Source organism: Chinchilla lanigera, unplaced genomic scaffold (genome assembly GCF_000276665.1).
Source record: "Chinchilla lanigera isolate Chin_1 unplaced genomic scaffold, ChiLan1.0 scaffold00120, whole genome shotgun sequence".
NCBI classification, from domain to species: domain Eukaryota; kingdom Metazoa; phylum Chordata; class Mammalia; order Rodentia; family Chinchillidae; genus Chinchilla; species Chinchilla lanigera.
In genome coordinates, this window is record NW_004955521.1 from 4,364,600 (window position 1) to 4,381,689 (window position 17,090).

General features: G+C 42.4%; 1 protein-coding gene across 1 annotated transcript in view; it reads right to left on the reverse strand.

Moving 5' to 3' along the window:
• Positions 1-475: 475 nt before the first annotated feature.
• Aldh7a1 (aldehyde dehydrogenase 7 family, member A1) overlaps positions 476-17,090 on the reverse strand; it is a 31,031-nt gene continuing 14,416 nt past the window's right edge. Inside the window, exons 8-18 of the mRNA XM_005409326.2 lie at positions 15,183-15,260; positions 13,486-13,583; positions 11,216-11,257; positions 9,110-9,204; positions 8,374-8,458; positions 7,387-7,493; positions 5,231-5,347; positions 4,123-4,220; positions 3,895-3,968; positions 1,169-1,244; positions 476-749 (exon numbers count right to left, since the gene is read on the reverse strand). Coding sequence (XP_005409383.1) covers positions 695-749; positions 1,169-1,244; positions 3,895-3,968; positions 4,123-4,220; positions 5,231-5,347; positions 7,387-7,493; positions 8,374-8,458; positions 9,110-9,204; positions 11,216-11,257; positions 13,486-13,583; positions 15,183-15,260 — 925 coding nt within the window. The 3' untranslated portion in view covers positions 476-694. The remainder of the gene's footprint in view (positions 750-1,168; positions 1,245-3,894; positions 3,969-4,122; positions 4,221-5,230; positions 5,348-7,386; positions 7,494-8,373; positions 8,459-9,109; positions 9,205-11,215; positions 11,258-13,485; positions 13,584-15,182; positions 15,261-17,090) is intronic.

The window sequence follows — 17,090 nt, forward strand, 5'->3', positions numbered from 1 at the left end:
ACCTACAGGCAGCAAGAGACAGCTGCAGGCACTTTCAGTAGAATTTTGCAGACAGCTTCAGCATCAAAGTCCTGTTAAGAGGCAGGTTCTGGGCCAGGAGTGAAATTTATGTTTATTCTATAAATCTCTTCCATGTTCACACAGCCATCATGAGCAAGAGACATAACTGGTGGTAAACACCCTTTGTCATTTTAAACACAGCAAGCTATTCCATCCCAATATTGGTCCCTGGCATCTAAGGGACATATCTTTCTTTCAATTACACTTTTTCCACTACACACTAGGGGAAGCTAATTTGAATCAATACACAATATAGAATTCTTTCCTGCCTAGGAGACACTCTTTTATCTACTGAGAAGACTTCTGTTTTCTCTCCACTCTGCTCTAACTTCCCAGTATGGCATGTACTTTTTCTAAAGTGGCTTCAACTTTAAACAACAATAACAACAACAAAAAAAAAAATTAGCAACAAAAATCCATCGAACTCATTTTTTACTGAATGTAGCAAGATTGTGAACATTTTTATTTAAAAAAAAATTAGTCTACTGACTTAGTCAGGGCTTGAGGGTCATAGATTAGCCATTGTCATATTCAAAATGATACATTTATTCAAGGCAAAGCTTAATATTGTTGGTCTTCAGGGCAGCTGCAGAAAGGCCTATAAGACATTAAGGAATGGCCAAGTGAAACACCTTTACTCGAACTTGATTCCTTGGGCCAGGGGAAGGTCCTTACTGTAGTTGATGGTACTGGAAGGGAAAAATGAACAAAATTAAATGAATGATGGTACACACAAAAAATAGAATACTTTCACACCATTAAAATGTATACATCTGGTTATATTAACAAGTTATAAGTTAATGAAGAAAGCAATGTAGGACATAAAACAGTATCAGTATGGATCCAATACTAGAAAAGAAAAAAGAGAACCATGCAAGTTTGGGAGGCATACATCCATATCCATACATGTTACTCAAATTTTCTTGGAGCAGGATGCAAGAAAATGGGGACTGCAATTTTATTTCTCTCAATGAGGGAACAGCTACCAAATGTTAGAAAGAATGAAATCCAGCAAAACTGCACGAAGACAAAGCAGAAGGTACAAGAGGTCAACAGCACATTTCCAACAGATCTAAGACCAAACCCATCTCCCAGGGCCTCTCCTCACCATGTGGACCTTCTCATGTACTGTTTCCAGGCGTCACTGCCAGACTCCCTGCCACCGCCAGTGTGCTTTTCTCCTCCTACAGAAACACAAAATAACCTCACAGCTCTGTAGCAGTTTCTTTCTCTGTAAGCTTTTACTTGGTATCACTGGGATAAAGATACAAGGAATCAGAACTATGCAAACAGTTACTTTATATTTAGCTCAGTGTATTTCCTGTACGAACAAATAAAAAACCAAAACCATAAACAAACAGAAAAAGTAAAAAATAAAAAATAAAGAAGAAATAGAAATATATCAGGAAACAGAAGAAACCATTAAATAAATAAATACATATAGGGGATATATATATATAAATTAAGGTATTGAATAGGAATATCTAGACAGTTGGAAGACAATCTTATTTTTTGTTTATGCTTATCTGTTCTTTCTACTGTACACACATATTCCCTACTGAAAAATTTTAAGACTTATTTTGGTATCTTAAAAAGGTTTCAAGAAGATGAGGATCCCTTAAACAATAAAAGGATACTATTTGAAAGCATGTCATCAAAATACAAGAAGTAAGTAAGTCTTAGGGTTGTTTTTAATAACAGCAAAAGGTAGAAAACTCAACACAAGAAAATTTTAAGGAAATCTCTGAAAGCCGCTAGGGATATATGTGCACCCAAGTTTACAGCAGCACAATTTGCCACAGCTAAATCTTGGAAACAACCCAAAGGCCCATCAACAGAGGAATGGGTAAAAACGATGTGGCATTTTTATGCAATGGAGTATTACTCAGCTATAAAAAAGATGAACTTGAGGCTTTTATAAGTAAATGGATGCAACTAGAGACCATACTCATAAGTGAAATAAATCAGACCCACATGTATAAACATCATATTAGCTCCCTAGTGTAAGAACCTGAAAGAGGGCTGGGGATTTAGCTCAGTGGCACAGGGCCTGCCTGGTAAGTGCAAGGTCATGAGTTTGATTCCCAATACCACAAAAAAATTAAAAAATAAAAAAAAAAGAACCTGAAAGATACTGTGAAAGGGAAAGAAATTGCTCAAAGGGAAGGAACAACTGGGATGAGGGAAAGGAGAAAAGAAAGAAGGAAGAGGAAAAAATATATATATGTATATACAAGGATAGCTTGGGTAATTGTACTGCTGATATCTATTAGTTTATTGAAAAAAACAGTTAATGCTTAAATTTTTTTTTCCAATTTTGTACACTTATATCTGGTAGTCTGAACAACTAATTTGAAGACAACAATGTGCAATATAACAACCATTATTGAATTCCTACCATCTTGTTTAATGAAGCTCTGTATTGTTTCTAATGTTTTTTTATTATTTTTTATTCTCTTTAATGGTTTGATCAATCTTGCACTCTTATATCTGGTAATCTGAGCAACTTCCTTGAAGATAACAGTATGTAATACAACAACCACTGTTGCCAGATAGGTGCTGTGCCGCTGAGCTATGTCCCTGGCCCAGCAACCACTGTTAATTTCCTATCACCTTGTTTTGTTCTGTATCATTTTTATTGTTTTGTGTTGGTTTTTGTCTTTGCTGTTGTTATTTCATTATTGTTTTTTTTCTCTTTAAAATAAAAAAAATAATAAAATAAAATAACAGTAGTTGCTGGGAAAGAAAGAAGAGTAATTACAAGACTTTCTCAAAATCCTAAAAACTAAGTGTGAAAGCTTAAAGGAAGAACAGTCCATCAGACAGTGTAAGGCACAGCCTAGAACTGGAGTTGAGACCCACAGAAGGGACAGATGGACTCATATGAATCCAGACAGCCTTACAGAGGAGGCAGGGGTGGGGCCCTGACTAGAAATCAGAGCCTTTGTCAAAACCTCACAGTGAACCAGAATTGCAGCGTTTGGTCTAAAAACATAAAAGAACACCACTAATTATATAAATTCTTACAGGTGTTATTGCGTGTTTGTTGCTGGCCATGGTGGTACAGACCTATAATCCCATCATTCTGGGAAACAGACAAAAAGAATGCCGTTGTGAGCCCAGCATGGGTAACTTGGTGAGTCCCTGTTTCAAAATATAAAATAAAAAAAGGGCTAGGGATGTAGCTCAGTTTAAAGGCCCTGGATTCAATCCCCAGTACTGTAAAAACCCAAAACAAAAAAATGTTTGCTTTGCCTTTATATTAAAAATAAGAAAAGATAATCTCTTCTTACTACACTTTAGATTTTTTTTATTAAGTAACTGAATGTTAGATTGTTGGGATGAGTTTTTTTAAAACAAAACAAACCCTTTACTAAGCTTAAGCATTAATAGTTCATGGCTTATTAAAGAAAAGCAGGGCCCAGCAAAGAGAAATGACTTAGTGTTTCATCTAGTGAAAGACAATATATTTAAGTTTATTACACCCACTTTGTAAATAAACAGCAAAAATTTTATAAGAGGTTTTCCAACCTCAAAGCAGGAGTTCTAAATCATTTCTGGGTTTTAGATCTTCAGCCTAGAAGACAGATGCCACATTCCAGGAGTTAACATATCTCGGTTAAGGGTCCCCGTCTAACCTGCTGCTGTACTGAGCAGAAAATGCAGGCCTCCGGGCAACAACTTGAGTTGGAATGTAAGCTCCTGTAGCTTGTTAGATCCCGTGAGATTAATGCAGAATCTCAGCCCCAGCTCCGCGTGTTCATCTCACTCCCCGAACAGCTTTACTGCTCTGCCTTTCCCTCCCAACACGAGGACAGATGATTCCCTACGTACCAAACGCTCCTCCAATCTCAGCCCCGTTGGTTGGAATGTTGACGTTTACAACACCACAGTCTGATCCTTTAGGTCTAGGTGTAAAAGCAGAGGCATGGTGAGTAACAGACAGGAAATTTAAAACAAAAACTCAAATATTCAGACTCTCTATGAAGAAAAAAAGAATTCACTTTTTTTCAAGTTCATTCATCACACTTATACAGATGTTTAAAATCAACAAAGCTATACCCAAGCCAGCGGAAGATTCTGCCCAGATCCTTGGTAAAGATGCTACTTGAAAGTCCCTGTTTCACCTCATTATTCCAGGCAAAGGCCTCCTCTTCATCCTAAAGGGCACACGTTGGAAGCTGTTAGATGTTAGAGCGCTCAAGCTAAAGTGCACTGATGTTAAACTCATTTTATGAGATACACAATTTTAGTGAACGAATGAAAAGCAAGAGGCAACATTTCACCAGTTCTACGTTTCTTTTATAATTTAGATCTTTTTTGCTAAATAAAACTTTGGAAACAGCTTCCTCTGTTTTAATTCAAGAAAAAGATCTGTACATTCTTCCATTTAAACTAGTAAATATAATAGCTAATATTTGTTGAGTCTTTAACGTGTACAACATGCTGAACTATGCAATGAATATGCACTTATTTAATCCCTACACTATGGCATGAATTTTATACAATCACCAATTTACAGATTTGCTAACTAAAGCCCAGAGAAGCTAAATAGCTTGCTCAAAATGCCACAGTCAAACACACATGTTATAGAACATGAATTATACTCTCTAGCGCTATATATGAAACAATGATAGACAATTTAAAGCACAACATAAGTGCAATCACATAACTGCAACAAAGTGCAATTACTGCTGTCCTTCAACTGCTAATAACAGTATATTCAGGGAGCTGTCTATACCTGTTAAAACCTTCACAATTTGGCCCACAGGTCATTTACAACTATGTGTCCATAGGCACTTATAGGGCTTCTCACGTGTCTTACACATACGCAGAACTTGGGCTATGGAAGCATCCAGTCCAAGTGTCAGGAGAAGCCAGTGCGATGGGTCACACAGCCCAGAGTGACAGCACACAGGAGGTGACGACCGCACACTCGTAAACCTTAACAGTCTCCCTATCTCGGTCTCCCTGGCAACGAGCTTGGCACACTCTATAGTTTTGAAGTGCTCATCTCATATTTTACCCGAGCCTCCCAATTTCTACTATTCAAAATGACTTTCTAAACCCTCCCTCAAGGAGAATCAATCGAAATTTAACAGATCTTCATGTTTTCCTAGTCTTAGCATTTATTTCAATATTAGACTGGAGAAACAGAATTCATTTGTACCTTGAATTTAATAACGTAGAGAATTGGAGCAAAGGTCTCTGTGTGCACAATGGGTGCGTCATGGGCAAGGCCTGTCACAATTGTGGGTTCTACATAATTTCCAGGGCGATCCATAACCTTAGGTGGGGAGATGAAATAAGAGGAACGAAAGTACTTTGTTTTCTAGCACTTGGGGTCAGAGGACACGATCTCTGCCTACACTTAACGAGAAAAAAATAAATAAACAGCATTTATAAATCATTTCTCCAAAACAATAGCCCATCTTGAATGAAAATGGTCTCTTCCTCCCGCTCATTCTAAGTTGATCAGAAAAAAATGTTGAAAGGAGGGAAGTATGAAGAGAGACACGCCATGTGTCACGAGCCAGCTATGTCACAGACAAGACACTGCTACAAGTGGTTATTTTGAAATTAATTTTGAAATAAGTAATTGCTGCTCGCTGTGTTGTAGACTGAACTGTGCCCTGCCACCGACGCCCGCGCAGAGGCCTTGGTACTAGGCGTGCGTGCTCTTGGAACCCGACTTTAGGGAGGCAATTAAAGTCCCGGATGAGCTCACCATGGTGGGGCCCAAGCTGACAGGACCAGCTCCTTATAAGAGGAAGAGACACTACAGTATCCTCCCCATCTCGGGAAGGCCACACAAGGATACAAGAAAGGACTTGGCCAGTCAGTGACCAGAAGCCAGCCCTGCCAGCGCCTTGACCTTGGAATTCGAGCCTCCAGAACCGGGAGAAAATACACTGCTGCTGTTTATGCTGCCTGAGCTATGGTATTTTGTTACAGCAACCACAGCAGACTAACGCACATCGTACAAAACCAAAACTCTACGATAATACACTACAGACACTCCCATAACTGATCACCACACAGCCAAGTTCCCAGCTCAGCTCCTCTTCACATCTTTTCTCCCTTTCCTCCTACGAGATACGCCGATGCCCACAGCCAGCCGCTCCACGGTCCATCCACTCTCCAATGAGCCTCTGAAATTGTGCTCCTCCTCTGGGCTGTATATTTATCAAGAGTCAATTGTATTTGCCCTCAATTGAGTGGATGGCAGCTGTATTTGTTACTGTAATGCCACACTGCATTCTGGAACTTAAATAGTACACAAATAATGAAGCTATTTCTCTAAAAACGGATCAAATGAATCAAAGAAACAGCAATATCAGAAAGGGAAAAAAATCCAAGCATAGTGATGCACTCCTATAATCCCAGCACTCTGGGAGACTAAGGTAGAAGGATCACAAGCTCTGGTCCTGCTCGGGCAACTTAGCAATTTAGCAAGATCTTGCCTCAAAATAAAAAATGAAAAAAGGGGGAAAAAAAAAAAAAGAAGAAAGAAAGAAAAAAGGACTAGGGATATAGTTCAGGTCAAAGGCCCTGGGTTCAATCCCTAGTACTACCACAAAAAAAAAATGTACACAACCCTGACAATTAGAAGTGGATGTGTCAATGGTTAAGATTAGAGAGAAAATCTGCTGTTTTACAAAACTCAAGTCACCATGAAATTCAAATTAAGTGAAACAAAATTATGTATTTTATACATTATAGGTACAGTTTTCATAGACAACAAATTCTTACACTCCATGAAGAAAACACCTTGCCTGTGTATCAAACAAATCCCCAGCCAGGCACAGTGGCACACTCCTGTAATCTCAGGTGTTTGGGAGACTGAGACAGAACAATGCCAAGTTCGAGGCCAGCCTGAGAAACTTAGCAAGAGCCTGCCTCAAAATTTAAAAGATAAAAGTGGAGGGGTGGGGGTGGGTGGAGGTATCATTCACCATTCCTCGAGTTCGACCCCCAGCAGTTCTATGTGTTAACTTAAAATAAAATGTTTGTGGTACATATTTTTTGTGATTTCCTACCTTAACTGTCTAAAGTAAACAATAAATATAGGAACCAACAGCTCTGAACACAAAGTTTTCTACTGTGCTACGACAAGGTCTCTCTTCCATTACAAGGCTCTAGGGACCCAACTCAAAAGCTCACAGGCCTCTAAGATTCTTGTGTATTCGCCCAGAAACTTTCCAGGGAAAACCCTTGTATAAGAAACTGGGAGAAGGAGGATATGGAACGGGGACGCCTCACCAACTTGCTCAGAGCCCTGCCAGGGCTTAAGGGAAGGGAAGGGAAGAAGCAACTGTGCCTTACCTTGCCCCCAGAGGCCACAGTGCCGCCCGCTTTCTTTGCTTCTTCCACTGCTCCGAGAAACTTGCTCACTGACTGTTTGCTGTGCAGCGGCCCATACAGCACATTAGCTGGAGACAGAAAGGAAACTCTTCATTGTGCCCCGAGCAGCACCACGCTAGCAGTACACCAGCTTTCTGAGTGAACTGTCTGCCAGTCCTTCCCACAGCCGCTGCATTAAACCTAGAGGATCAGTCTATTCATACAGTGAGACCACTGTCCAAGAACACCAGTTTCCAGCTGCTGTGCAATTCAGGGGGACACACCGGCACTGCCCTGTGTGGCCGCTGGAGGCTGAGGAAACAGAGGAAGAAGAAAGACTTGGGCTGCCCTGTGATGAGGGCATGTAAGCAGAGCCAGCCGTGGAAGGTGCTGGGTGCAGGGCAATTCCAGCAGAGAGAACAGCAGGAAAGAGCGGGAGGACTGTTAGCACCGAGAGAAGCCCACAGGGCAGAGCACAGGAAGCAGGGAGCCAGGCACACAGATCTGGGCAGAGCCAGGCAGGGAGGGAGGCAGACATCAAAGCATGAAGACTGGGAAGCCGTCAGAAGCGGGAAGCAAAAGAATCTGGGCTTTCGTCTCAGCACAATGAGAAGTCATGGAGGTATTAGTAAAAGAGTTCATCCTCTGACACAGTTTTTAAAAAGTCACTCTGGGTCCAGTCAAAGGCAGCCGTGGAGGTGGGAAAGTCAGTGAGGGACACGGGGCCTTCCTGAGAGGGGGCGGAGTGGCCTGGATGAGGGCAATCTCACCAACGCACACACCAGGCCCCAACCCTAAAAACAACCGTGTCACCCCAAATGCCTCATAGCCTGCTTTGCAGACTCTCAGGCCTCTGCACCATTCACCGGCTATCCTCATGGCAACAGAAGACTCCCAAACACAGAAGGTCAGAGACACTTTACACCCACTGTCAAAAGGGAGTACCCTTGAAAACAGCCAGATACTCACGCTCCAGCGGGTCCCCAACGCGGATCTGTGAGTAGGCCTTTTTAAGTCTGCTTACAACTTCATCATGGATGCTTTCATGTAAAAACTAAGAGAAAGAAGAAACACTCATGGGGACGGCAGGACAAATGCATCACTTTTTAAGGAATAAATCATTTTCTTAATAGTGCTAATAGTTCTTAATAGTTTTCAAAATACTGAAATCTCTGAGAACAAAGCAAATAAAAGCGTGACTTTAATTATACAATTTTGATTTAATATTAATGACATGAAGGTAATCATTTCCTCCGGGTAGATGTTAAAATCCTCAGTGTCAGCGAGCCCACTGCTAGCGGAGAGTGGGAGAAAGGCAGAGTCCCTGGCTGATGCATTCGCCGTGCGGACAACACAGCCACAGGGGCCCAGCGTTGCCCACCATGTCTAGGAGGTGTATTTTTCCAGCAGTACTTCTATACCATCTTTGTAGGAGACCTCACTAAAATACAGGCTAGCCAGGGGTGATGCCACGTGACTAGAAGCCCAGCACTCTGGGAGGCTGAGGCAGGAAGAACACAAGCGCAAGTTCAGCCTGCACAACTTGATGAGACCCCATTAAAAATGTAAAAGAGGGGAGGGGCACGAGGGATGTAGCTCAGTGCAGAGGCCCCGGATTCAATCCCCACTACCTGGGAAGAAAAGAAAAAAGCAAGTCATATCTCAAACCTGGGACAATCTCCAGGGCTTATGCAGACACACTTACCAGTCGCCTCGCGGTGGTGCACCTCTGGCCAGCGGTCCCCACGGCGGCAAAGAGTGCTGATGGAACGACTAAGTTGAGGTCTGCATCCTCAAAAGCTTAGGCAGAGACAAATGTGAGCCCATCAGTTTGGTGAAGCAGGCAGGCGCAGTATTCGCTAACTGTTATGAAATGGTGCCTTTAAAAGCACGAGAAGGCCCAACCCATCAGAGAGGAAGCGCTCCGTGTTCACCTCGGAGAGGCACGCTACTCCGTCCAGCCCACGTTACACAAGAACAGAGCGACGCGCTCTGACTGTCACCCAAACGCACAAGCGGGCTGAGGCTCTCACACTGACTTCTTGTCTTTCTTCTCTCCTGGTTCCGACACACGGGGGTCTGCTTAGTACCCCTCTGGTGGGCTGTCTTCTCAGCCCTCACCCCTTCTGCCAGCACTACCTGGTCTCAGTGACCATCTGGGGCCCATGCCTCCTCTCTTGGCCCACAGACAGTAAAAGAGGACAGTGCAGCCCTCGGATTGTTGACGCCCAAAAATCTACACTCTTTGGTGACCTCTGAGCATTTGGCAACTGCTAAGCAAAAATTAATATGTTTTTTTTCTAATCTTTGAAACTCCTTTTTTTTTCAATGTTTGGAGACAGGGTCTGGCCATGCAGTGTAGGCTGGCCTTGAGCCGTCAGTGATCCTCCCGCCTCAGCCTCCCTTGTGCTAGGATTACAGGCATGCATTACCACCCCCAACAATACACCTCTGCCCTCTGCGGCTGCTCCACATGAACTCACCCTCCACTTCACGGGAAAGTCTGGGCGCTCACAAGCTGCCTCCATCCTCCGGGCACTGGTGCAGTCACTCAAAACCCTTCTCAGCTTGTACCTGCTCCTCTGCCTCTTTTGCCCTCAAGAAAAAAATTAACTTACAAAATCTCTGCAAGGTAAACCCTCACGTCTATGTTATCTGTAATTCCTTACAGCCTCTGCTCCTTCTCCAGCTGCCTGTCGTGTGGCGGTGTCCTCGAGGGAACCTGACAGCTGAGAAAGTGCTTTGTGCAAAGAGACAAGAGTTCTTTTGCATCCCCACCACATTTTAGTTGTGTTATCTCAACTTCTGAAGCCTCACTTTCTTCCTACAGGGGGGTACCAACATCTGGGGAGCTTTCGCATGGGAGTGAAGAGGCAGTGAAAGCACTGCGGGCCTCAAACTGGGTGGCCAGGACACGGTTATCAGCTGCTGTCACCCACCAGCCTGCTATCTCAGTGCCATCCTTTTAAACCTCAGAGTGTAAGCTTCAGATGACCCTAACAGGGTCCGTTCCACGAGCTGTTGTGGAGATGAAGTGAAATAACAGGCATGAGCAGCTGAAGGCATTATTACCTGGCGGGTGCCCACGGCTCACAGTGGACTAACTCAGTCTTCCAATGAAGTCTCAAGTTCACCTGAGCAAACCCTTCACTATGCATTTTTTAAATCTCTAATGTCTGCTACACATATTTAGGCATTTAAACTTCACAGCAATGTAGAAATTAGTAAATGTTTTGTGCTTCTATTAAATCTTAACCTATTGATTTCCATTACATTACCCAAAAGTTAAAGCTCATAGACTATTCCCTTTTATGCCAAATTCAGACAATTGGGAAAAATATATATATAAGAAATCAAGCCTATAAATGAGTAATAAAAAACACCTTAGGGAAGCTCTCCTTCTTGACATAGGAGCTCCCAATATTCCACTAAAGATCAATTACTGTTTCTGAAATCTAAAGGAATGGGCAAGTCACATTAGGAGTTACTTCATCATTCTAGAGAGTTCTCAGAGCACAAGAGATGGAAAAACACAAAGAGCTAATGCTACACTCCCAACAATGGAAGTCTCATACACAGGATCTAGGCCCCAGGTAACATTTTCCAAACATGGATACTTTTCCTTCTTAGTTTTCTCCACCTTTAATCCAAACTTGTATCCTGTCTGCCACGTAAAATTCCTAAACATGGGAATTAGGTCCCAGGCACACATAACATATAAAGCATGAGATCCTAAACAATGTCTATGTTTAAGATGGTTATAAAGATATTCTGAACAGAAAACAAAACAACTAAAAGGGGTGAGCCTTACCAATAATGGCATTGTTTCCTCCAAGTTCCAGCAAACATTTCCCTTAAGAAAACACAAACACAAATCAATTTCTATTTCTGTACTTGTTGTACATTGCTACAGAACCTCAAATAATAGCTTATCCCAATTATTTTTTAATTTATTTCTTGGCTTATAAAGTAGCATGCCTTGTATCAATATCAAATTTCCTAATTTTGACAACTGTACCATGGTTCTATGAGAAAGCATCTATGTTCTTAGGAAGTACAAGAACATAGTACTTAAATACTTACTGGAGAAAGGACAACATCCTCAACTTACTCCACAGTGCAACAGTAAGTGTACACCCTGTAGATGTGTGCATGCAGCCACACACGTGTGCATATATGTTGCTAGACAGAGAGAAAATAATAAAGGAAATAGAGCAAAATTTAAGCAGCTGGTGAATCTGGTTAAGGAGTATAAAGAATCCCTTGTTAGTATTGTAACTTTTAAGTTTTAAATTAGTTTCAAAGGAAAAAAACTATAAAACAGGCCACCACTGTGGAAAACAGTATGGCAATCTCCCCAAAATTAGACAGAGTATGACCATATGACTAGAAATTCCATATTAAGGTATATTAGCATAAGTAGAGAAAGCAGAGACTGGAACAGCTATCTGTACGCAATGTTCTTAGTTTTACTTATAAAAGTCAAAAGATAGAAGCATCCCATGTTTCCATCAACCTTTGTATGGATAAGGAAAACACAATATTGTTACACATTGTTATGCAGCTTTAGCAAAGAAGGAAATTCTATCACATGCTACAAACAACATGGGTGAACCTTGATGACATTACGCAAAGTACAACAAACCAACCACAAAAAGACAAATTATTGTAAGATTCCACTTGTATGTAACATCCAAAGCAGTCAAAATCAGATCAAGCAGAACCGCTGCTGCCAGGGAGCAGGAAGGAATTAGCACTGAATGGGAATTGAGTTTCAGTTTTGCAAGATGAAAAAGTTCAAAGCTGAGGTTGCAGATCAGGTCTGGGTTCAATGCCCAGCACCAAAAAAGCCCAAAAGATGAAATCTGCTCATAGGAGCAGTGACACCAAGGATGTACAGCATCTTTTCGTGTGTTCATTACTGCACACCTGAAAGGTCCATCCAAATCCATTCCCCATTCTAAAGTTACATCATCTGCCTTTTATACTGTTCAGTTTTGAGTTCTGCCTATACTCCAGACCCACGTTCCTTATCAGACAGATGATTTGCAAATTTTTTTGCCATTCTCTGGGCTGTTCTTTTCACTTTTTTCCTAGTATCCTTTACAGCACAAAAGATTTTAGTTTAATGATTTCAGTTTAAGTCTAACTAATCTACCTTTCTGTTGTTGCTGCCCATGCTGTAGGCATCATACCTAAGAAACCATCGCCTGACCCGGCCCACCTTGTCTTAACGTTTTTAGACTATTTAGTACTGTTAAGACACCAGTTCTTCCCGAGGAGTCCACCAGCTCAGTGCAACCGCTACCAAAACTGCAACTGCACCTGGTCCTCGAGGCACACACCTGTGATCCCAGTGCCCTAGGCAGCTGAGGCAGGAAAACAGCAAGTTCAAGCACAGCATGGGCAACTGAATGACTTAGTGAGACCTTGTCTCCAAACCAAAAACGTAACAAAAGGGTTGGAGATGTTGTTCAGTGTGAAGGCCCTGGGTTCAATCCTTGTACCACAAAAAGAAAAAAATCAGTCATGAAGCAGACCATGAAACTGTGATCACACAATCCCTTCAACCCCTTTCAGTCATATACATGTACATGAGAGAGCTGGCTTTAGACGAGCATTCCACATTCTAAGCACTGTACTCACTGGCCTTAAATTGTGACTTTTCTTTAACATGACAAATAGGTCTTGAAGAATGTGAAAAATACTTTTTCAAACATGTTTTAAATTTATTTGTGAGAAGGGTCTTGCTATGTAATTCAGGCTGGCCTTGAACTCACAGCCATTCTCTTGTCTCAGCCTCCCAAGTGCGGGAATTAGAGCCACGCATCACCATGCCCAGCTAGGAAAATACTATTCTTTTGATTCTATTGTTTTCTCCCAGAAAAATTTTCTTTTTCCCAACCTAAATTTGGAACTCCCCTCATAAATGCCTCCTAAGCACTGTGCCCTTCTCTTTTACTTGGACACGGAACACACAGGACCGATGTCTCCGTGGAAAGGGTCAAGAAGAACAAAGCCCAATGATGCAGTTACCTCCCTACCTCTGAGGCAGCAAACTCCTTGGAAGCCACCACTTACCGAACCGCTCCTGCACCATCAGGGCCACCTGTTTTCCCACCTGCGTGCTCCCCGTGAAGGACAGCAGGTTCACCCGCTCGTCTTTGGCCATGGCTGTGCTGCAGGGGAAGAGACACGGTCACCCAGGCAGAGCAACCCAGCGATGGCGGCACCCAGGGTACCAGCAAGAAGGCAATGAGGCAGGCCCCAGAAGAGGTCCAGGGCCTCTTTTGCCTAGACTTCGTGCAAGTCTAGACTATGTGCAAGTCCATCGCAGGCAAGTAAGGAAGTGCTTCATGAAAATGAAATGCAGTGGTCACAAGTAAAGGTGTATGGTAAAGGTGTATGGCTAAATGGGCCAACCCACTTGGAGTGATCTGTACACAGAAATCACGTACAGGAAGCAGCCAGCTAAAGAGAAGTCTCTCCTACACTGCGAGTGTAACTGGATGTACGATCCCAGTGTTTCCTTGATGAGCATTCCAGCTGTTTTCCAGGCCCATAATCTTTACATATATTCCCTTTAAGAATTACAAACCTAGGACAGCTGTAGGGAAATAGCCTCAAGTACTCTTCAAGGAAGCTGATTTAAGAAGGATGTGCTAGGATGACCAGCTGCTCCTAAGGAATACAGATCGGCACTACTGATTTGAACTTCTTTGGTCATAGTTCAGTGCTTCAGAGGGTTCAGTGTGAGCTGAGCAGGGCAGGACCGGACAAGCCACTTACACTGCCCAAGTAAGTCTCCTCGGGTTCACCCTGCAAATGTGAGTACTGACGCTCAAGGCGGCCATGCTTAATGCATGCCTGTTTATATTACTGAGCTTTTCCAAGCCAGCAACATGAAGGACTGCACGCCCACAGCACAAGGGGGAGGATACAGTATTCAGGTTTTAAGTGACATTTAGCTAACACTTCACCACATACTACATATCTGGGCTTTGAGTTCTCTAATACATTGTCATCTATGTTAACAAAGAGTAACTCACTGTCCCTTTTTGAGATTGCCCACTAAGGACAGCAGAATGGTAACAGTGTTGGAAAAAGACTAACACTACAGCTATGCCAGGACCCGTTATAAGACTGACTCTGAGGAAACCTCGCTGAAAGTCTAAGCTGGTAAAAACAATCTCAGCTTTCACCATAGTTCAGAGCACTTATGGCCAGGTACAGTTTAAAGAGGTTATGACACTGTGCTATGGAAAAGAATCCAGATGCAAAGCCTTGTATTACATGGTTCCACATATATGAGCTATCCAAATAGGCATTTCTATAGAGACAGAAAGTATTAACAGCAGTCAGGGGATGGAGAGGGAGGAGAATAAAGTGACTGCTGGTAGCTATGGGGTTTCCTTCTGCAGTGATTGAAGTGGTCTGGAGAAAAGACAGGAGTGATGGCTGCATAACAGTGAATATTATAAAACTATTAAACTGGGGCTGAGGATGTAACTCTGTGGTGGACTGCTTGCCTAGCATGTGCGAGGCCCTGGGTCTAATCCCTAAAACTGCAAAAACAAACAACAAACAAAAAAATCACTCATCCTGCAACGGAGGCTATACACTAATAAAGAGACCAATGAAGTCTGCAATAATGATTCCAAAAGAACGTTCTCATCTCCTTAGCCGTACTAAGTTCTCTTATTCTAATAAAGATGATTTCTGCTGATCCACCTGGAGCCCTTCAGCGGAAAAAAAGATGCCCTCCATCTTTTACCTACCCGATATCTGCTCCACCACACATCAGAGAACAAATTGCCCCAGGCAGCTTGTTGTCCTCTAGAACCTGGGCGACTATTCTAGAAAGGAACAGGCAATTATTAGACAGTAATTTAGTTTAAGATTTTTTTAAATGAGGAATAAATTCCAACAACCGAAATCTTTTCTCAACTTCCTCCCCCACCCTTCAGACATTCAGAACTGGATTTCTCCTCACATATTAGGATAAAGTTTTCAAATGCTTATAGGAAACAGATTTTTTTCTGAATCTTAAGAAGAAAAAAAAAAACATAGGACATAAATAGAAGACAGAAAGCACTGCTCAAGTAGTTCAAAACATCATTCAATATTTTCTGCCAAACTAGGAAGATATCTGGCTCAAGATGGCAGACTGGGGGCTGGGGATGGTGCTCAGTAGTAAAGCACGTGCTTAGCTTGGGAAAGACCCTGGGTTCATAGGGTCTTTTTATTTTTGTCCCCCACCACAAGTCTATTAAATTGATAATTAGGAAATACAAAGAGATCTAAAAAGATGAATATGGGGGCTGGGGATTTAGCTCAGCAGCACAGCGCCTGCCTGGCAAGCGCAAGGTCCGGAGTTTGATTCCCAATACCAGAAAAAAAAAAAAAGATAAATAAATTTATAGACAGACCCATTAGCAATCAAGACATTTGAACACAATGCAAAACAGAACTCAGAGAAGTGGTAAGAACGAAACTGGGAGGGGAGAGGTCCCAAACCTACAGGCCACAGAGGAACAGAGAGGGCAGGGTCTGCTCTGTGGTACCCTGAGATGACACAAAACTACTGTCTGCTGGCTTCACATGAAACCATGTTAACTTTTTTAGTCAGGAAATATCGGTAGCCTCAAGACTAAAACCTTATAAACAAGCAAAAATTATTCTCTACCAACTTAAAACATGATAGCTAAAATAAAACTACAGTTAAACATTACTTAACTGAATTGGGAAAAAAATGGCTCAAATGATTCTGGTTTTTCCAAAGTGGATTCTTCCTTCCATTTTTAGTTTCTAAAAGGACCAACAGAGCAAAGGCCCTTTTTCATCAATCACTCCAACGTGAGGTTATTGTCCAACTTGTTTAACTTTCAAAAAGTCCCAAATCAGAAAAAAATACCATCCTCACACCTAACTAAGTTCCCCAACTGTCTTCCAAAAATATGCTTTACGCCTATAGTTTTTCCCTCCAGTCCGGGATCCAACCAAGCATCACACCGAGTGGGTGTCACACCCAAGAGCAGTCCCCAGCGTACAGTGCTTTCCAGGGACTCGGGTGCACCCTGTCTGCACATACAGATCGCACTTCCTCTAAAGGCAAGGATCCGGTTTGCTGTGCTGAAGGGTAAAGGTTAACAAAACTCTTTCCCCAAATGCATGAGAATCTAACCTTGAGTCAGACTCTAACTCTATTCTCCAGGCGACCCATGAAGTGTGAGGGTGTTAACAATGTTCCTCAGACAACATGGCTTTTGGCAGAAATGGCCTGACTGATCCATTGCCTCTGGACCAGGGTTAATGATCTGTGAATTACACTATAAATGGGACCCTCGTGCTCTTTGGCCTTCCAGAGGGCAGTGACATTTATTAACTACATGTCCTTTGTAGCACCTGAAAACTATGCTTCTAGAATTTATACAAGAGATTTTTGGCTCCTGTGGGGCATTTGGCTTTTAAGCCAAGGTAACCCAACACCTGTACAATATGGAGCAGATCTCTCCAACCTGCAGGACTACTGTGCAGACACTGAATCCTCCTGGCAAACAATGTTCCTGTCCTATAACCTTCTGAGTGGACAGCACCACCATACAGGGCCCATAGTCACCTTATGAGTAAGAGCTTTCAGGTAAATTTGAGAAGCCAGCCAGCAGGCAACGCCACCCTCGGCTAAT